The sequence below is a fragment of the Harpia harpyja genome, chromosome 9 (genome assembly GCF_026419915.1).
Source record: "Harpia harpyja isolate bHarHar1 chromosome 9, bHarHar1 primary haplotype, whole genome shotgun sequence".
NCBI lineage: Eukaryota > Metazoa > Chordata > Aves > Accipitriformes > Accipitridae > Harpia > Harpia harpyja.
The window spans coordinates 18,812,693-18,835,190 of NC_068948.1; the positions used below are offsets into that span (position 1 = coordinate 18,812,693).

The following is a 22,498-nucleotide window of genomic DNA, read 5'->3' on the forward strand; positions in this document are numbered from 1 at the left end:
AGGAGTTAAGGCCATATCTCTTGATAGAAAATGAGGGGTAAGCTCCTCTTATATATGAGTGTGAGTATGTATGTATGTATGTATACAGAGAGAGATGTATATATGTACACATACGTATTTACATCACAAGTTATAGTGATAAGCAAGATCTTCATTTCAGTCTGCAAATAGAGAGTCAGTCTTGTGGTTGTTTGGCTTTCCCATATGGTGCTTGCCATCAGTCTGTCATAGTTTCCTTTTGGCCAATGACACATGCAAATTCACTGAAATGGACCGAAGCTGGTGAGAGCTGCATTTTAGTTAGAGTCTAAGAGCAACTAGACAGCATGGTTCCTGGGGCAGGATCTCCATTTGGTGTCACTCTCCCCAATAAACTTACATCAACAAAGGACTGTTCTGTGTAAAATCATATGCGGAGTCCTTCTTGCACAGTAGTGACTAGAAATATCTAAGGTCTGCGGTTCCATTCTGTTCCCAAGTGCTGCCACTTCTGTGTCATCCTTGCTTTGGTCTTGATGGAAGTTGTGGGATTTTGAGGATGGGTTGTATTAGCAGCTTGCAGGAGTGATGCAGGAAGCACTTCGAGCTGAAAGGATTACATAGCTTTGAGGCTGAAAAGATATAGCCCATTTCTGACCAGTCTGCTTTAAGGATCAAGTAATATGGTTACTGTTAGTTGCATTCAGTCATGTTTCTTTCGATTTTACTCTCCACATATAACAAATAGGGATTTGTCATATAGCAGTTGTTTTTTATTAACATGAAAGGTTGTCTTATGGAAAAATGCACGTGCAACGAGGAAAATGTTTTCGCTTTCTTGCAGAAGGGCAGAGCCTGCAAACCCTGACACTCTTTGGAAAATGGGATTGCTTACTTTAAATGAGGGGGCATTAAATGAAGGGCCATCCTCCTGCAGTGTCATCTAAAACCACCCTATGTTTACATTTTTCCTTGGCTGTATGACATCCACATAAAAGGAGTACAAAAGATAAAGTGGAACAGTAAATGGTGCTGGAAGCATCATTAACTTTTCGGGTGGCATTCTTTTGGAAAATACGGTGTCTTTCAAAAAATGTGCCATATGCATGGCTCAGCCCCAAATCTTCCAGCAGTCTAATACTGGCAAGGGAGGGCATCTGTAGCCCCCTGGGAAGCAAGCTGTGGAGATTTCCTTTTCTCCTCATTGTTGGTTTTTATTTCCATTTCCTTTTCCTCTCTTTTTCTCAGTCATTTAACGCCGTTCTGCACAACAGCGGGGAGCATCTGGCCCCAAGTAAACACCCAATAAAATAAGTGGGGGAAGTTCACAGCTCCCTTGGTGCTATTGCGTCTGTCTGTCTGGTTGTGGACTCAACAAGATAACCATGCATCAATTTACATTGTCCAGGCTATCTTCACAACCAGAAGTGCTTGAAACCTTATTTTAATAGAAGCTTAGATTCTGGAGAATACTGTAAAATCTCTCCAAAGGCTCCAAATCAGCAATTCCATCTGTGTTTCTGCAAATGTAGAGGAACAATGCCCCAGCTGATTATGCAAACAGAATGAAAATAGTTATTTTAAAAGTGCATAAAATCAATACTTTGGGGAAAACAAGTCAGCTGTGTTTATACTCGGCATATAGCAGACATTTTGTTTCTTTGTCTGAAAAAATCATAGGAAAGCAAGGAACGCAAGTGAAATAAAACAGCCGATCATACAGTGCAACAGAGGGGACTGGAACATCAGATGCCTCAGCAAAGGCTTAGAGCATTTTAAGTTCCTTTTGAGAGAACATAAATTATATTGAGGTTGATATATTTCTACGTTGTTTGAAGTCAAAGCCAAATATTCTCAGCACAGGGGGAATAGCTCACATCCCATTGCTGATCATGAAAAGTATATAACTAAATCCATGTCTGTGGTGCTGAAAATTTCCTCCTAAATGCTGTCTCTTTTGGACTGATTAGATTTTGTGCAAGTATTGGTATGAAGGGGTGTACATATAAATATGTATAAATGTGCTTCTCATACAGTCAGGATACATTTCTCATATACGTATTATTCTAAAAGCAGGAAACAAAAGCATCTGAGAAACAGGGCTGAAAGGGAACAATTTGTAGACCTATAGGTTAAATTGGATTAAACTTCATCTTTCAGCAAATGCTGTGTTATTTATTCAGTGTTTCTCTGGGGGATTTCCCTACCCCCTACCCCTACACTTTATAGAGAGTAGTGATGTTTCTTAATTAAAAAATCAAACAAACATGGAATGGAGTCTGCCCCACACAGCCATTCTCTTGTGGGAATAGGCGGCGCACTGATTTTCTCATGGACAGTTTCTAGGTCTGTTGGACAGAGGCCACAAAGGAGAGGGAAAGCTCTGTCTGGGGACGTCAAGTTCACATCATGCATCCGATGCCAGCACTCTTCTCAGTGGCATTACAGTTGCTGCAGTGCCATCTACTAGGTATTCCCCTTTGGTAAGGTGGAGTTGGTGGACGTGGTGAGGAAGGTCATTGGTAATCTCATCAGAAGTATCTTTTGGGTAGATTTCTGTTTATTAATTCACCCAAGGTAGAGATGAATACATCAGAGAAAGGAGCTTCTTGTGTCCTCTTTTCTTCCATTCTTTCCACCCAGAGCTGGAATGTTTCTGAGGTTTTGGGGCTTTGTTTTATAATCCCCACTCTGTAGCTGAAGATACTGTGCAGCAAATCTTTAACCTTTCCCATAGTTTGTCAGCTAAATAGTTTAGAAAGACTGAAGTATATTTTTACAGGTTTGAATTAATATTGTGGCCAAAAAAAATTTGAAAATTTATTTTAATTTCTCTACAGTTAAGGCAAAGCAAACTATTCTTTAAACAGTTTTGTGAATTTTTCCTATATTTCTACAAATACATGTGAAACACATTGGTGCACCACTTGAAAAACTCTTTGCAGTTGGACTCCACTGGTGCTTTGGTTGCTGTTATTTCAACATTTGGAGGGTATTAACAATTTAAGTTTTTCTCTTATTTACCTGATTTACAATTTGAGTAATAATAGAAACTCTGGCATTTTCAAGTTCATGCAACTGTCACTTAAACCTCTTTAGTGTCAGGTTCATTGATCTCTCTCCTACCTCTCTGTGGAACAGCAAAATGCACTCTGCAGGCCAGTGTTAAAAGATGGATTCTGCTATAGATTCACTTTGTAGAAGTACACACAGGGATAATGCTGGCTGTTTTCAGGCTATCCTACTGTGTCACCAGTGGTGCCTCAGGATATTTTAGCAGCATCCTCATTTCCAATGGAGTGGCTGGCTTTGGAGTCATAAAGCTCTTGGGTCAGTGACTGTAACCTTTGGTTCTGTAGTAAGGGCCAAATGCATCAGTGACACAAGTCATTATCAACTTTGGAAAGAAGCAGACAGAAAAGATCTTCTAACGTGCCATCATGTGTATTTGTACTTGCATATTTGTGCAGCTGATAAAATTTTTTTCTTGGATTAAAATTTAACTGAAATTGCCTCTATCCCTTCCTAAATCTGGCATTCTCTTTTCAAGTTTCTTATCTGGAAAGAAACTAATTTTGTCCCTTCTATAAATGCAGTCCTGGTCTCAGCAATTACGTATGGCTGGGCACACTCTAGTTACAGCACATGAAAGAACATCAGCAGTGACTTAATGTAAATGGGACAGACTCCTTGGGAATACACTGGGGACTACATGTTCAAAAGAACGAAGCACTGCTCTCTTTCCATCTGGCCACTTAATTTCACTGCCTATTCGGGACCAGTACTTCTGAAATCTGGTTTGCAAAGTCAAATATTGATGTAATTTGTTTTGTTCTTAAAAGGCAGACTAAACCTGGGAAGGTTTTAGTTGTGCAGAGTCACAGTAGGGACAAGCATGAAACAACTGAAAGAAATACTCTCTGCCAAGGTTGACAACTTTCTGATTGGTTAATTAAAAAAGCTAAGAAAATCTTTGGTTTAAGGTTTAGGTTGAACTTAATAACTGTCAAAATTCCAGTTTTGGCATGCAAAAATAGGATTTCATTGATGATAAAGGCAAAGCATTTACAGCCATATGAAGAAAACATCTTTCATATTGTTATATTTCAATATATTTATATTTTCTCCATCCTTTGTTTTTTCAGTAAACAGTTTTTAGGGTACAAATTATGAAATCATAATACCAAGTGAGGGATTTGTAAATTATTGGTTTGATTATGTTTTACAGAGTTGAAACAAAGAGGTCGGGAAACATTCCACCCTAACCCTGTGTCATGATGGGGCATTAACTAACCCCCATTTTCCAAACACCCTTCAATATTAGTGACGTTCCAGCTGAAATACTGATTTTGTATATGTTATTTCCTCTAAAATAAGCCAAACCAGAAGTCAAGATTTCAACATTTTTTAACTATAAACAAGCTTAACTCCAGCTCCCTATGTAAATCTCATGTCTTGGATTGGCTCTCCAGAAAAAGTACTCCTGGGAAAGCATAGGAATGGTTTCCCTCTGATATAGATGATCCAGGCTGGAGCTCTGTCCATGCAGGATGAGGGCACCAGTGACAGAATGGCTGTTGCACATTTTGCTCCTAATGGAAGAGTTGTCATTTATTCAACTGTGTTTGTTTTCATTGTTCTTTGAGAACAGCATGTCCATTCTCCCGAATGGCAAGGAAAGCTACCTTATACCTCTGTGAAACCATGCACCTTTTGTTTTGGACATTTCGACAGTTGTCTCAGCTTTGTGCTGAGCTCTGGAATTTGACTCTGGGTACGCTAAAGCTCTAGCGAGGTTGCCTGAGATACGACATATATAATCACCCTCACCATTTGACCCCCGTATTGTTCCATGTGGCCGGGTACAAGCAATGCCAGCTTCAGGTGCCCCCTCCAGTGACTGATGTCAGAGGTCAGCAGCTCCTAACTGGTCAACTGGCAAAATGTCCTATTCATCACCACTGGTATGTAATGGACATGCTGACAAATAGCTCTAGGTATAAAATTGTTCTCAGCAGTCTACCTGATGGCCTTAAACCTTGATCAGTGGTTGGAAATTTTCACTTGTTACCAGCTACTGTGACCAAACACGTGCCTGGAGTAGAAGAAAACTTAAAATTAGGCATATGGTAATGTCTGAAATTGCTAGTGCTGGAATGGGCACCCAACTGGAAAGCAGCTGCTTTTCAGATCTCTCACCCCCATTCCATTTTATCATGAATTACATTTATCCCTTCCACCTTTTAATTTTTCATGAAGATAAATGAAAGTTCAGTTCTTCAAATAACAGGGGTGACTTTTTAAATCCTTTTTAGGGACTTTATCCCAATATCCTATCCATGACCAAAGGTGAAGGAGAATGTGTATTTACAGCATCAATTTGAATTTTTGCTTTAGAGTTTTTCTGTGTTTTACTGAGCAATTCAGTTTGATAAAACGGGTATTTTTTCTTTCTGTGACAACTTTGAAGTTACAGAACATCACATCTTGTTACTCAACATTGTATTAGCTGACTTACAATGCCAATAATTTAACCACCGTTGTGAATGGATAAAAAATTCAATTGAGTATCCCTTGCTAAGTTTCACTTTGAGAAACTATATTCAGCCTATTTCATTCCTTCCATAGTTTCTTTTGGATGGTTTTTATTATTATGCTTACTAGCTCATGTCTGTTGTGAATGGTTTCTGGAAAAGCATTTGGATTGAAATCTTGGCCTTGTTGAAATCACTGGAAGTTTCAACTTTGACTTAAGTGGTATCAGGTTTTAATTGCGATGCATTCAGCAGCAGAAGTAAATTTGTCATACCTGTCAATGAGATAACACCAAGAAAAAAGAAAAATCAAGGTTACCTTATTTGAGTAATTGTTCTCATGTATGTAATCTCACATTTTCTCTGTGCTTTGCATAACAATTCAGATAGCTGAGAACGCACTGTATTCTCTTGTATATGCTCTGGCAACTAAGAATGTCAGCTTGAAATGACATGGGATAATCCTAACACTGAGATTACAGTAACTACACATAGTTTGCGTAATAATTTCCAGGCAGAGGAAAGGTTTGAAGGACAAGGATGAAAAAATCCAAACCTGCAAGCAAAGCTCTATGTACCAGGTACCTGTACTATTAGGATTTGTGTTCACACAGCAGAGCTCAGTGTTGGAACAGTAATAACCCATATTTGATCAGAGTCAAATTTGCAAAGTCATTGTGAGTCTTAAGAATGGAAGATGCTGTCTAAAGCTACTACTGCTACTGTTACTCAGATCAGCATCCACGTTAGCAGTGTTGTATCATTATAACCAATGTCGGTATGGGTTTAATGAATGTATTTGTCTCAGTAGAGTGATCTGAACACTGTTTTTACCTGGGCCATTGTTTTAAAAGATACTCTGAAGTTCTGAATAACAGCTCAGTAACACCTTTATTCTAGCGTGAATGGAGGGAGGAAATAATGCCGATATAAAACATAATAATTTCAGGAATGCTGAAGCAAGCACAAGCATGTATGGGTGAGTGTGTACTTTTGTACATGCAGAGCAAATATCCTGTCCTCCCTTGCTGACCATATCAGTACGTGGGGAAGATGGCCAGACCGATGTTGCTTGACTTACCTTATGAATTTCCACGTGATCTCCACTGGTCTTTGAACTGCCAGGCGTAGGCAGCTAAATTAGTACCGTCTAGGAAACAGGGCTATTCATATCATCTCCTCATTCTTAACACGCCTGTGCAGTCTGAGCCACAAATTGACCCCTATTGATCTGATTTGACTACATTTCTGTGGAGTAGACAAACAGTGCAATAGAATCCAGGGACCCTAATTCACAGGATCTTATTTAGGTTCCTGGGTAATAATTCTTATTTGCATTAATTACATTCATCAGCAGAACCTAAGCCCACCTCCTGGCTTATATGCATTCCTGATCCTGACAACAGAACAAAAAAGTATCTGCTCTGAAAAAAGAGTGGTTTAAGTATATTGATACTTGATACTTAATAGCTGCAAAACTTAACTGTTAGAAAGAAGACTGTTTTTCAAATCAATGGCTCACACATTACTGTAAAATATATCGATTAAAAACAAAGCATAATGTTAGTCATTTAGTTAGTAGAGTGATGCAATGCTGAAATAAATTTATCCTTTGACTTTTACATTAACCTTTTATTGACTGCTTGCATACTCATAATTAACACACACTTTAGATAGCTTGGTTAATTTTAGCATCGTGATCAGTGTCCTCTAATGTAGCTGATACCCTGAACATCAAAATGTCAGTGCAGCCCAGGGGACCATAACCAGGCAACTGGCTGTCTCAGTGAATGTACACCTGCCCATGGTGAAATTAGCCACCTTCCAAGGGAGAGTGTCATACGTTGTCATACAAGTAGTCATACAGCCATACAAATGTTTGTCATGACTTAGCTGAACTTATATTAGTATTCAGCTATTGGTACATATTAGTGACCAAAGTCCATTTGGCAAAAGTAGACAAAAAGGGGATCAAAAATCTATGAAGTTTACAGGGGAGAGGTAGTGAGAATGTGCACTGCAACGGTAACTAATTGTTCCTTAAAAATGGGCTTTTTTAATACAAACTGGCATGGGTCTTGATTGTTTTAGCAAGAAAGTAGGGACCTTGGAGTTTTGTGCGTTCTGCACATCTTTAGAAAAATCATCCTTTCTGTGATATGTTGGTGAACCTGTATTATCAAGGTGTTGGAGCTAAATTGCTCTGAAACATATCACGGCGGTTTTTCTGTTCTCCTGCTGCCAATAAGGTATGAAAGATGCCTCTTGATTTGGCATCTGTTTTATATCTCAGAGCATGTGTTACTTCCACTCTTAACACATTTTGTGCATACAGTATACACAGATTAGATCTACTCTCTTTTGGAGACTTAACTTTATTAAGTCAAAAGTTTTTAATCGATTTATAATATTTTAATTAACTTATAATGTTATAAACCTTGGTATTTTCCCACTACCACTGTACTTCCATGTTTGCAGTGTTCCCCACATGAAGCCTCATAAATTCTTTTGTATCTGGGAAAAGATAGAACTTCTGTTTTTCCTGAGTTATCATTGCTAACTTATGTTAGATATCTTTTCCCAGATACAAAGGAATTTGAAATAATTCTGTGCAATTATTTAAGTGCCTTTGATTGTTCTGCTTCAGTTAAAAATGTTGCTATCCTCTTGCGGGATCTTCAGGTCTGTTACTCTGCTACAAGCTAAAGACCATTGTAGGAACAGTTTCTCCCCCAGAAATTTATTAAAATCAATAGTAATATACTCATCTGGAAAGGACTGTTCTTGCACACTAACTCTGAGTCAGAAGGCATGTGTTTGGATGACTGCATTCAAGCTTGTGGATGCCATTCGGGTGAATCGCTTAATGAACTGCCAGGTGCAGTGATGACTACTTAGAACCCAGCCCCATATCTTCAAATATGAGCAACTTGAGTTGACTTTGATGTCAGCAGATCCAGCACAGGGATTGTAATTTTGGTCAAAATAGGTGACTCACAAAATGTAAAATTGTAACATTCACTACTCTTCTTGGTAGTGATGCAAAGCAAGGCAATAGAAATCCTGGACAGAAAGACAAAGGAGCTATGGGATTGTAGAACTTGGGATATTATGGCACTGCTTTCCCCTTTTCTATACTTTTTGCAGTACACTGATGCATTTCTGTCCTGACATGGACCTGACATGCTTCCATTCCTCTAATCCCTCATGTGGAATATGATATGGCTAAAACCTCCCAAGTGCATGGTTGCCTGGAAGTTAAGGCACATGCTTAGTGGTGGGGTGACCTTTCAGAGATGGCTCTGCTGGTGAGAAAAATCGAGAAGGGAAAGTAGCAACTAGAATAGTTGCTCACGGGCTGTCCAGTCACAGTGACTGCTGCCACATTTACAGCAACACAAATGCCCAAACCCCAAAAGTGAGGGAAAAGCTGGTCAATCTGTTTGTGTGAGGCAGCAAGGGAAAATAGAGACATGAAAGGTAAAAAAAGGGCTCTGAAATGGTGAAGAAGCTAAAAGTTGGTATGTTTTTCCTCTCAGTGAAAACTGTGTTGTTAATAGTAGATATGTGAGAAAGAGAATGTTTATTATAAGTTGAGTTTTGCAGACCACATAACATGCCTGCAGTATTTACCGCCTGAGCTTCTTGATTTGTCACCTGCAATCATCTCTACATGGTTAATTTATCCACTTTTAGATTGTAATGCTTAAACTGGAATATCTTATACTACTCAGCAAATTGAGCATATTATTTTGTGCCAAGACAGAAAACAAAGCAAGATTTTAAAAGCCTTATAGAGTTATGCTGTAATTAGTTTCAGCTTCCCCTGCATATTAATTTTCTCCTGTTCCTTTATATAATTTGGAAAATGTCTTCAGAACATGATGGCACAATCAGTTAAGTACCTCTCAGAACTCATACACTAAACTGCATTTGCTCTAACAACTATTATAAAGCAGCCGGCAAAACAAATCCTCTGTTATTCTGTACAGTGCAGCTTATCAATGCAAACAGTTTAATATTTATGCTAAGAGGATTGTCACAAGTAGCTTCTGTTCCTTTAATTCTTGTTTTAAATAAATAATGAGAACATTTAAACACATTACTCTTCCCAGGGCCCTGAGGTCGGCTAATCTTATTATTTATGAACTGATGTGCTACATAATAGTACTTAGTGCATGTTAACAGATGCTATTATCAGGGGCTGATGTGGAGAGCTGAAGATATATTGGAATGTTACGTGTTAATACTGTCCTTGTAGTGTAATGTACGATGGATTGAGTGCCCAGGATGCTGGTGCAGCAATTAACCACACAGCAACATGGGTGTAAAGCTGAAGTATGTTTTCTCATGGGGATTACACTGCCATTAATAATTCCCAAGAGAAGAAGACATCTTTCATTTGGAAATAGTCTCTTCCAGAAGGCCGATGGTAGAGACAAGGAAGTCACATGTGTCAATATTTTTAGTTCATTTTACAGAGACGAAAGACATATATGTTTAAAACAACTTTAAAATTGTTACAAGAATTATGTGCTTTATAGAACATGAATTTTAAAAAATGTCTTACAGGAGATAAAAGCGTATTTCTACAATTTGCTCGTTATCTCTTTGAAGAACTACGTAGACCTACAGTATATACCAAATTTATAGTAATGCTTAGCATTTTTCTTTGTCTTGCCTCACTGCAAACATCAACTAATTAATCAGCAACATGCAAATTGTTTCAGGGGAGGGGAAAAGAGAGGGGGGAGAAATCCTCCTTGAACTGTGACAATTTTTTTGATGCAGCATGTTGTATTACAGCCTAATCTTAAGAGATGTGATGGTTGCCACTTACAAAACTTTCCTCTGCAGGCTGCAGTTCAGTTGAATATTATAATTAGACTTCACTAGTATTGATGAATAATCCATTTAATAAAAACCACTGTAATTTAAATATTTTCTCTGGGGACTAACATACACTAACCTCTTAATTTAATTTTATTGAAGTTTTGCCCACCTATTCATCATTGGAAGTTGTTATTAACCTCCATTTCCATTTATCTTTATAGAATTTTCTCTTCTTATATAGCCTTTTTCAGAGCTAAGCAGGTTGATACACTTGTAAATCTCCAGAATCTACAAAGCTAGTCCGGCTTCTTTAATATTGTTTAATCTATCCCCCCTGACCTTAATGCACTAAATTCAGTTTAATCTTTCTCAATAATCTAGTAATACATTGGAAACTGGCAAACATTTAAATCTGATAATGGTTTAATCACATACTTTAAATAACATCTGAGATAATGAAAAAATAATTCACCATATAAAGGTACACTAACTGAGTTTTCTCTGTGATTGGCTTTTTGAGAAATCCCTATAGAAAATACAAAGCCTACAACAGAAATCAACTTCGCTGGAAATGAACAATCCATTTGGTCAGAAGATGCCGTATTTCTTTTTTATTATAATCTTTCTCTTTAAATTAATGCACAAATGTATCCTCGCTGAGTATTCAGTTTCTTGATACAGTTTTTCTTAAGTAGTTCATCTGCTTACCTTTCTTTTCAGATGCCAGTCAGAAGCGGCAGAGAGCTTGCCAGAAGACCAGAAACCAGAATGCCATCCCTTCTGGACAGATGATGAATGTAATATGCCTCTGCCATATGATCTTGAAGAAGTAATTGCTAATCTACAAAATCTTGTTCAGTCGGTGGAATAACAAGTGACCTTCCAGCCTGGAATTATTGATGCTCATCATTTGGAGAGAAGCCTTTTAGTTTAACATAAATCTTTTCAGCTTTATGATTCCTTGATCATGTGTTATTTTATGTGTCAATGCAGATTTTACTGGTCTTCACACAGTACCTTTGTTACTGTCTCATTATAAAAAAGACCAGGCCCCAAATCTACAGAAACAGGTGGCTTTTAAGACCTGAAGTCCAGAACACCAGCCTCATTTATTTCCTCCTCCACTCTAATTCCCATTGACCCTACAGCCCATGGATATCTGTGTTTCCACAAGTTCCCTTGGCATCTAAATTTCAGCTTCCAGGGATGCCAAGAACTGCCTCTGGCTCGGCAGGTTTGAGCAACACAAGGCATAGCTCACACCTCTGACAAACCAGAATCCACGATCTGGGCCTCCTAATGAGAGGCCAGCTTGGGGTGAGCCTGCTGGACATCTTTAGAATAGAGCTGTGACTTCTTTATCCACTAACATAGACAGAGGTGGAGGAGATGGCGGAGAAAGTCCTTTATGCAATGGCTCCTTGTTAGAGCATTTTTTCAGATGAGGAACTCTGAAGGAGCATCCTGACATAGATCCCAAGACCTTCTTGCTGTTTTTCATCATGGCAATTGAGTAGTACTGGGAGAGATTTCCGATGTGAATCTACACCTCCTGGGCTCCCTGGAACTCCAAATTCGGTTCCTAACTATCACTTTTTTTCTGCGTGCTGTGAATCCTATTCTGAGGGCAGGTTTCCCAGTGTATTGTCTAAGGAGCTGATGGACCTAAGTAAGGGTTTCCATTTGGGGAGTCCTGACAGATTAGATTTAGGTTGTGTGATACTGGGCATTGCAGCATCTCTGTTGATCTAGTGAGATTTATGAGAACAAAACCAGAAGACTATGAGAAATGAAGCTGTTTGTCACCTGTTTTGTAGTAACATGCTATAAAAAGAACAGTTCGATGGTGGATGATACAGGGCACTCCTGAATGAGAGAGAGATTTTTCATTTGGTTAAGTTGCTATTTTAACTCGAGCTGGTGTACGCCTTTGCCTTTGCCATAAAAAAGCAGAAGAAAATCATATTATGGCGAAACAGCACTCAGTCTGTATTACCACTACAAAAGAAACCAGTAAGACTCAGAGCTTGACGTTGCCACCAAGAAATTAATATGCCTCCTGTGTTAATCTTCTGTTTAAAATCACTGTTGAGGCCAGGCTTACCCAGAGCATACCGGTATACTGTGTTGGCAAAGTGCTCTGTGTGCGGATGAGGCTTGTACTGCCGAAAATTGTACTTTTGACAGTATAACATATGCCAGACCTCCCTGGAGCTAAAGAAGCTGTGCCAGCAAAAATTCAGTTTTAGTGGTATAAAACTGTGTCCGCACCTACCAGCTTTTGCCAGGACAATTATATCAAGTGGAGCTTGTACCTCTTAACATCTTTGACATAGCTATGCCAGCAAAAGTATGAAGACCTGCATCAAGCATTTTCACTGTAGTCCTGGACTTCTGCAAAAACTGTTAGCCACCCTGTAGAATGTAAAGACTCTCTGAAGAATAAATTATTATTTAAAGTAGGTTTGATTACATTATATACTTGATCCATACATTCATCTGTTGTCTCTTGTGCCACAGATTTCTTAACATTTTGAAATACTATGTTATGGGCATAGCTTTTTCTTTCCTGCGCTAGCTAAAGCTGGCTTTACCAGTGGGCAAATAGCATATATTTGGATTAATGCCACACTAAATACTGTTTACTTTGGAGATCACTTAGAGAAGAGCTAGCTGAAGATGTGGGAATTCTGCTTTTGAAAAGGCAGTTCTCACAGAAACAGATATTACTTTGGAAATGAGCAAGATGAATTCAAACAAGCTAATGATGTAACAGTGTTAACACAGCGTTTGAGGGGATTGTTTGTTTGTTTATGCTGTTACTTTATGATTATTTTGTGTTTAATTAAGCGCTGCTAGAAACCGTGGGGATCACAGTATTGAAATGAATCTGACAGCCATAAAGGGTAGAGAAGGCACACCAATGTTGTGGTTTGCTGCTGAAGTGGAGGCATAGCTATTAAAAAATGATTGGCAAATAATTATTCCAGCAGTACTGAAAAAAAACCCACTGGGTTTTGTCTTGTATTAGGAGACTGCTGGCAGCAATGATAGAATTTTTAAAAATACATGATTCCAGGTCTTGTCTATGCTGAAGATTTAAGCTAGTGAATTAGCTGAACTAGTACTAGCCTCCTTGCAGTCAGATAGCACTCATTTAAGCCATGGATGGCAATGACTTAGACAAATGAACACCTTTGGAATGGATAAGACCTAAGATTCACTGGCAAAATACCAATAATTAAGTGGTTAAAGAGGATTAATGCTCTGTGTTGCATTCCAGTCTCACGTCATCTAAAGCAGTGTAACTTGATTGAGTTCAGTTGAAATACAGAAGTATAAGAAGATTTCTTATCTCCAAAGCCCACAGGAGTTGATAGCAAAGACATGAGTAAGGTTGATGGAACTGTTTGAAGCATCTAGTAATGCCAAAGGGTACCCCAAGAGGAGAACATGGTTAAAGGTAAATATCTATAAAAAACCTGAGAGATCAAGCGTAAATCATTGCTGTGTTTGGATTACATACTAGAAGCAGACAACTACTTCAAAGTTTTCTTTATTTTATTCAAATAGTTATAATTTAGCTCATGTTGCAATGATACTTGAGCAATCCATTTATATTCCAGCATTAGATAACCCATTTCCATTTGGGATGAGCTGAAAGACACAGCCTCTAATGGATGTTCTGTGTATAGCAACTGTTTGCCAAGTCTGGATGCTCTAGAGGCAGGAGGACCAAGGTCAGGTTTGTTCAGGGAAGAGGTGAGAGCATAAGTTAGCTTCTAACATTAGATTTAGTGATTCTTTTTAAATGGTGAAGTTGACGACTTTGCTTACATTTACTTTTCATCAGCCATGAAAGAATTAAGGTAAAATAGTTCACTTGCACGTGTGCATCAGGCTAAATGGATTACAGAAGATACAGATCTGTTTGCCTGTCTGCACTTGCCTTTAGACAATATTCATCAATTTTACAAAAGCTACTGACTAAACATGGAACCAATACAAATGAAATGCTCGAGGCAAGGGCTTTCTTTAAAAAATCTGATACAGAGTTGGTTTTACACTGATAGAAAGAAAGTGTTGGCAGAAAATGAAAAACTTGCATTGTTTCTGTAATTTGGGGGATGAAAGGTAAAGGCCGTTTTTATGTATTTGATAGAAAACTGCTGTGTTATGCAATGTAATTAGAAATGTTTTTATAATGCTTTATTCATACCTCTGTATATGAAAATACTTTATCCTGTAGGTCCTTTCTTCTTTTTAAAAGGCTATGTAAATAAAAAATATTAATCTCAGTACAGTAGATTTTAAAGGTATCATGCTTATGCTCTGAGCTTTACAGCAGATTCTGATTATCTAAAGTGTAAATAAGAATGCCATCGGTAATCACTGACTGGAAACTGTCCAGGACAGGTAACATGCAACATAATAAATATCCAAATCAGTTGTCTTATTATCATCCAGATATAGTTTTAGTTTCACTGGAAACAATGCAAAATGCACTTTAAAATGTTGCTGGACTTCTTAATGCTGTGGGACAGATTCAGGGAGTCTGGTGCCATAAAAGCAAAAAAAGAAATTAAAAGAATACTAAAATCCGTCATGAAAGATGGCCAAAATGTTGTAGTGTGTTAAGAGTGGGCATTGCTCCTTTCTCAGTTATTGTAGTGCCATTCCATTAGTCCTGTGTCATGCAGTGGGATTTGGGCTAATGTAACAGAGATTAAACTAGCCCAGGAGCTGATGTCTAAGCTGGGATGAGGAAGGGAAGAGAAGCGAGGTGAGATGCATGAGATGCAAGGGATGTGCTTTCTCATGGCCACAACTTTATTAACTGAACTCATATGGGAGTCATTGAGCCGTAACTTGCACAGTGCAGGTCAGGATCTCTCCCTTAATTGTTACCACCTGGTGCAAAGTTAATGTTGGCTCCTTAACCCCCCTCATGGCCCCGACAGCTGGTCCTCAGCTTTTTGCTAGGAGCTGACCACTGTCGTCTGGCACCAAGGTTACAGAGCTGGGAAGAGTGGTTGTCCCACTGTAGCAACAGGCATGAGAAACCCTGATTCCCAGCTGCAGCCTTCACCTCTGTCCTACTACACCTCCATGGACTGAGTACCTCCACTCAACATCTGTTTCCCGTCTGAGATTCAAGTTGCTGCAGCTCATCTTCTGAACTATCCCACCGGGGCAGTGAGCTGCTGTGGAGAAGGGTCAGACAAACAAACAGAACACTGTTTGCAGTGAGGTTCCTCGTCCGAAAAAAGACAACCACTGCACTCCCCACAGCAGAGTGAAAAGCTCAGCCCTATGCTAAGCTAGCATTAGAGGGTGGGAGCTGTTAGGTAGTGATGAAAGACTCGGGCAAAAACACCAACATTCAATGTTTCTGAGGACTTCCAACTTCTGGCTATCACCTGACCCCACCTGTAAGGGCAGAGGCAATCCCAAATAGAACCACTGTTCTCGTCTTTTCTCAGTTCCTCCTCCCAGATTCATCGCCTTCAATGTGGCTGGGCTTGCATCTTAATTTACATTCATCTGTCCTCTTCACCTTAGACTGGGGGCATTCATTGAACAAGGGAAGATAATTTTTGCAGTTGCAAAAAGCCTGTACTTAGTAAGGCTGCAAAACCAGCTGAATAACATGTCAAATAAAATCCAACAAATAACTGATAAAATTATCACATTAAAATGCTGATGTTTGGGTGTGAGCCCTTCACACATGAAATGAAAACTATGGTGTATCTTCTTGTTGCTTTGGAGACAGCATTCATAATTCACATGATAGAAAAGGACGTACTATGCTATGGTTTACTTCCTCTAATACTCCACTGGTTTTAGAGTGCTTGTGCATGATGAATCAGAATTTGGTCACAAAAGTTGTTCTCCTCCCCCTCCATATCGTCAAATAGTTGCTTTCATGCCAACACATCTTGGTCTGATTAGTTCCCTTGATTAGAGGCTAAAGTAAAAAGTCAGGTGTATAGGATTCCCATTATCCTTTATTTCACTGCTTCTAAGAACAGGTCAGATAGAGTTATTTCAGTGAAAATGTGAACAATCAACTTCTGTTTACCATTAACCTTCAGTTTTCTTTTCTTAAAATCAGATCAGGGCTTGGTAGGCAGTTATTTTCATACATGTCCCTTGATCAGTGGAACAATCTGTCAAAAGCCGTTAAAGCCTCTATTAGGTTGAATTGCATTCAAAGCTAAACTATCCAATCATTTAAAGGGCTGTGATGATTGTTTTTAATACAGTATACATTGATTTCTCTCTCTGAGTAGTAACATAACTTTGAAACTAAGCATGTATGACTAGGGCTTTTTGCTATCCAGCATGTCCCGAGAAGCTTGGTTTCTTGTGGAAGATGAATGTCTACATAAAAAAGGAAAAAACAAATGCAGTGAAATCACCTGTATATTCTCAGAAGCTTTTCCTCCATTTTTTCCTATTTCATTGTATCCATCAAGGTGTAACATATATGGAGTGGGAAGAAATTTTCCAAGGTCCTTTGCTCAAAAGCTTCACTGAAAAATTTAACATCTAATTATAGTAATACTTTAAAGTGGCTTTTTATCTTAAGATCTCAGGATGGTTTACACAGAGAAACTGAGGCAGAGGTCATAAGTGCAGCTGTGTTCTGACTGCTAATGCTGGAACCAAGCATACGTAACCCTCCATCGCTGGCATGTCCCAATTACTTCCAGTTAATCAGCTCAGTTAACAGATTAAAGATGCTCTCATAGAACTTTTTTTCTCCAAAGATATATCTGAAGGTGGAGCTGGAATCTGTCCTCCTCGTGTAATAGAGATCTTTCAAGCCTCCTAATGTTTGATTAAACTTTCCAGTGAATCGTTTAGTTACATTCCAAGTCCCTGAGCTCTCAATGGGAAAGGTAAATTTTATTGGAACTATTAAATTATTCCATGGAGAACGTACAGATATGCAGTATATAATATAATACAACATAATGCAATCCACACTCTTTTAGCTCTATTTTAAGTATGTCCACTGCACATCCCACAAGGTAGTATAACTGCTGTACTGGGAAACTCTTAAGAAAATACCCTATGGGTATTTGGGTGCTATTTATCAAGGTGAAGATGCATTGCTGGAACAAACTGGAATGCTGGTTATGCACCTGTTAGCAGTTTCATCTGGTACCTATTTGGTAGTCTGGTAGTACTTTACTGAGAGCACTACTTTTCTAGTTATTTTGATGAACATCCTAATAATTTATTACCCAAACATTATCAAAGCATTCCACAATTCTTTCATTGCTGTTCTTTCTTTTCTGTCCACTGATGCCCTTTCCTTCCCTTTTGTCTCAGTATTAACAGTAATGTTATTAACAAGTTGTGTTCTTTGTTAGGCTGACATGACTTTAAAGTGAGAAAACTGAAAAACTATGTATCAGATAGCATTCTCACAAGTACATTTATTTTCAAAGCAACTTATTAGGATATTTTTGCTCCTTGCTTATTTGGTACCGCCATGTGTAATTTTTATTAAGGACTAATTATACAACACTGCGAGATATACAGTGATATTTAAGTTTGTGTTACGTATTTGCTAATTTATTGACATTTATAAAATAAACCACTTAAAGAATGTTTGTCTATCATTTGTCCTTCAGAAGGTGTTAGGTCTTGTCTTCGATACCTCATTGTTGCAGTGCATGGAAGAAGAGGAGTATATTTTTCACACCATCTAACTTTAGGTGCCTATATGAGAAAATTAATTTCTGTAGGCTTCCTATATGCTGAATAGTGAGAGGTAGGCTTCTTCAAAGTAGAAAACTCAAAGATGCTCTGAATCTACTCTTCAGTTGGGCATCTCTCTCTACCTGAACTGTATTGCAAATCCAAGTTAGGTGGCATAGTTATCCTCCTCTGCTTATGCTGACAATTTAATAATGGTAAATAGATAACAGAGATAATGGGGAATTTGTTGTTATTCTTTAAATTAATAGAATTAAATTCTGGTTATATTGCAAATCTTCTAGTAAGGAAGACAGATTAATTTCTGTTACTTTGGTAAGACTCATACCATAAATGGAGACGACTGACTTCTACCTTCTGTAATAGTGTTCCCTTCAGCAAAGATTTATGGCACTACTACTGGGTTTAGAAGATATTCTTTTGGCTGTGCAACCTCACACTTCCCATATTTGACAGAAACTCTTACATTATGTGAGTTGTAGGAACTCAGTGCCTACCAGCACTGCATCAACCTGTTTGTGTGTATAAACTGTTTGTTCTATATTTGTTGCAGTAGAGTTTGCAATTTAAAGCATATGTAGTCATGTTAAACAAGGCAATATCAAAGAAATGTGTCTTGCACATAGAGTAAAAGGTGGTGAGGTTTGTGATATCTGTTGTTTCTAGGGAACTTCATTTCACAGTTTTATCTCCTACTCACAGCAGATTTTGTGGAGGGTTCTACTGTGTCAAAGGAATAGTTATCATGAGTTATCTCTGTCTAAGGGCTGTGGATAGCCTAAAGTCCAAGCTACACCAGATTCAGGTCACAGAGCAAGGCAAGGACCAATACTGCAAATTTCCTTTGATACTCTGAAGAGCGCTGTTGTAGAGTACAGCAGAACGATTTGATGTGCACATGCCCATGTGGCTGAGATGCACTGCAGTGTTCTGTATTACTTGGAGTTCCCTTAATGTGAAAGACTGTGTGCCCAAGTTATTCTGCATTACTAGATTCCAGCCAAAAGGTGACAAAAATGCGAATAACGGAGGCCAGGTCATTCCCTGCCAGGATGGAATGGAGTCTCCAAGCCAAAAAGAGTTGACAGAGAGCATTATTCACAGATACTCCAGCTTAGAGTCAGTAGGGCACCCAAGAGGTAAGAAATTTGTTTTCTTAGCCTAGAACCTTCTTTCCTTGTTTTTAGAAAAAGTTTAATTGATTTAACCAAAAGTCAGTATACAGGCAACTGGATGGAGACCTGTTTGCAAAACCAGTATTGTTCCGAAACATTTCTTACAATCCGTTGTAACATATATTACATGTATCTAGAAAGACCAAGATGAGCATCCCCAGGATCTAGAGTCCCTTAATCTCTTCCTTTTTTTCTGGTTCTCTCAGAGCCAAAGATTCCCTAGATTTTCCTGTTCCTTAACTTTTCATAAAAGTGGGTAAAACACATGGCAGTCGGGACCTTTCAAAAAAAGATGCAACCATCAGCGGGCCTTTTCTGGAGGGATACAAGCACAAGGAGATGTCACTCCACTCAAGACTAGGTATCTTCTGGGGGGATTAAGGCACTCTTCCAGTCTCTGCACTCAAGAGTAGCTTGTCTTAAATGAGGCAGAGACTAACCAGGATGCATCGCTTGTTGAATTTTGAATTTTACCCTCATTCCAACCTTTCTATAGAAAATCTGTCATGAGAACCTAAATTCTCTCTGAGGAGAGGGACTTGTAGCTGTCTTGTCATCATAAAGACTCTAGCACCCCGTTACATACAGTTATCACCCCACAAATAAGAGCTTCCCAAAGGTTATACGCCCTGCGGTAGCTAAAAGCTGTTCTTCCCTTTCAGTGATAATACTTTGTTCCTGAACAAAAAGGTCTCAAGTTGCATTGCTGAAGTTGCAGGCGTGCAATTTATCTGTCAGCCAGAGTGTCTTTATTTTGCAGTCACACAGTCATAACTAGAAGTGGATTTTACTAAACATTTTCTAAAGTGTTGGGGTTTTTATTCCAAGATCATTCAAATTAAAGAACCCTCATCTCAAAACAGAAGAACAACACCGAGTTTGTAAATAGGTAAAAAGAAGTAGAGAAAGTTTGTATCACTCTGGATACTTGCTTTTTCAGTGAGTGAAGAATATGATTTTAGAGTTTGTAACTGAATCATCTTATCTACTAAAGATAGCATACATGCAAGTTTTCATCTAATCTATATGATATCCTCTTTGCACAATTATATTTCATTTCAGCAGGTATGTGCGAAACTTGTTGCACAAGTATCACTAAGATTTTGGAACTAACGGCACTTCATAAATTAGGCTTCTGTTACTATCCAGTCCTAGTTGCATCTTAATTATTGGGGTGAAAATAAAGAGCACTCTTTTATAAGCCTTCGTATTTTCTGTTTACAAGGATTTTACTAACATCTAATAAATTTAATGACCTCTAATAACAAGAGGAAGTTAAATCCTACTTAGCAAATTCATAGCTTTTCAATGTATCTTGTGGCTTTATGGCATTTCAGACTGTAGGAATGTAAAAGCTGTTTAAGGGGCTGTTGCTGGGTTCAACTAGCTGCAGAAACTGCTAAGTTATTTTTGTTTCTCTTTTATTGCTTAACCTCTGGGCTACCTGATAAAGCAGTCATTCAGGAACTTTAAACCATACAAGCTTTGACTTGATAGACGTAGAACAAGGTCTTGTATTAAACAAACATTCTAAAAACATAATTTCAAATCTGGAAATTGATTGTGGCTTGACCTACTTATTTTGAAGAGCTCACTGTTCCTTACTTTCTTTGCTTTGCTGATATTATTAGATCTATTGTTCTTTTACCAGAACTCCCAGCTGATAGGAGAAAAATCAATGTAGTGCAAAGCTTGTTGGGCAACAGCACTTTCATTAGAGTCAGGGCCACAATTAACTAAGACTAAGTTATGACATTTCCACTTTTAAAGGTTACAAACGCTTGTATTATGCAGCTTCTGGTGTTTTCAGAGGGCCAGAATCCAGCATGCATGAAGCAAGCTGGGAACAGAGAAGTCTTTTAAAAAAATTCCATATTACGCACTAATTTTTATTACATGCCAATATCAGAATTATAAATCATGCAGGGATTTTTTCCAATTATGATTTTTAAACAAAGTGTATGTCCAAAGGAACACTTCACAGGATTTTTTATTTATCTGCATACGCTTACATTTACTCATTTCAATCACCTGTTGGGCATCCTGATCTATCAGCTGCCTATTGCAATGTGCATTTGGCACTTGCCCCTGTGGTACAGAGCAGGATGCAAAGGGATCTCTGAGGATGCATCCTTTTTAGACACCGTAGCCTGAGCTAGCTCATCTCGGATTGAGGATGCTCAGAGGTCTGTAGTTCAAACACACATCTGCCCAGCTAATGGGGTCAAAACAGCTTCTTCCAATAATGGATTGGTTCTCCCTCGGGTAAAGTGCCTCTAAGAGAAATTGAGAGGAGATCCATCCTTAAATAAGATTTGATGCAGCCCAGGAGAATGACAATTACATCTTTTACTAACACTGTTCCTAAGGCAAAGTCATGCTTTGTACGAAACACGATGATGGCGTACTCGGGGAGCTTTTTTAGTGTAGTGACTAGTAGATAGGTTCTACGGAAAAGTTTTGTGAGAGAGAAACTGAAGCTCACATAAGTGGCTCTTCTGTTGGAGACAGCGAGAAGTGTCCCCGTGTGGGTCACCTTGGTAAAGTCTGAGTTATTTTCTTCTTGTGCAGCTGGTGACAGCAACAGGTATTTTTATCCAATGGGTGAAAAACACAAGAACCACCCCGGGGCTTAAAGTTCAGGGACGTAGCTGAGATGTACAGTAAAAGAGGCGCTCAGAAGGGGCTGCCAAAATCAAGTTAGAACTGCAACTAGGATTCACACCTGAACAGTCCTTTGCTGGGGTTTAGCATGTCCCATGGCATAAGTCTCAACCGAGAGGCCGGGGTGGGGCCGGGCACAGGTGGTTATAGTGGAGACAGTGGGCTCCATCTCCACCTGAACTTTATCACTCTCATACTCACAGGTATTATTTCCCCCTGCACTGTGCAGGGACCATGCACACGGCAGCAGCAAACCTCCCTCACAACTCAGGAGCACAGGGAGAACACCATTGCTGGGCAGTAGCCCTCAGTGGCAGGGAAGGGAGATCCCACCAGCTACAGAGCATTAGAGCCGCCACTGAGCTCGTGTCTATCTGAACAAAAGCAGGGTTGGTTTGCTTGCCCCTCTGAGGTTACCGATTCCCAGAAAGTCTGAGGCATCCTGGAGTTTTCACCCATTATTCTTGAATTAAAATCCTGATTTCCATGGCAGGTCAGTGGTGGAAATATAAATTGCAGATGTGGGCAGTAGCTGAGACCTTGCCTGTCTCCGACCACTTAATTCTCAATTTTGTAATTCCC

The 22,498-nt window shown here is 38.9% G+C and overlaps 1 protein-coding gene across 4 annotated transcripts in view; it reads left to right on the forward strand.

The window, feature by feature from the left end:
- The window catches only part of FTO (FTO alpha-ketoglutarate dependent dioxygenase), a 261,683-nt gene extending 247,039 nt beyond the window's left edge, over positions 1-14,644 (forward strand). For 3 of the 4 annotated variants that reach the window (XM_052797305.1, XM_052797307.1, XM_052797306.1), the window contains one exon: positions 11,067-14,644. In XM_052797305.1, the coding sequence (XP_052653265.1) occupies positions 11,067-11,217 (151 nt within the window). In that variant the 3' untranslated portion in view covers positions 11,218-14,644. The remainder of the gene's footprint in view (positions 1-11,066) is intronic. The other variant, XR_008236694.1, reaches the window with a different exon arrangement.
- The last annotated feature ends 7,854 nt before the right edge of the window (positions 14,645-22,498 follow it).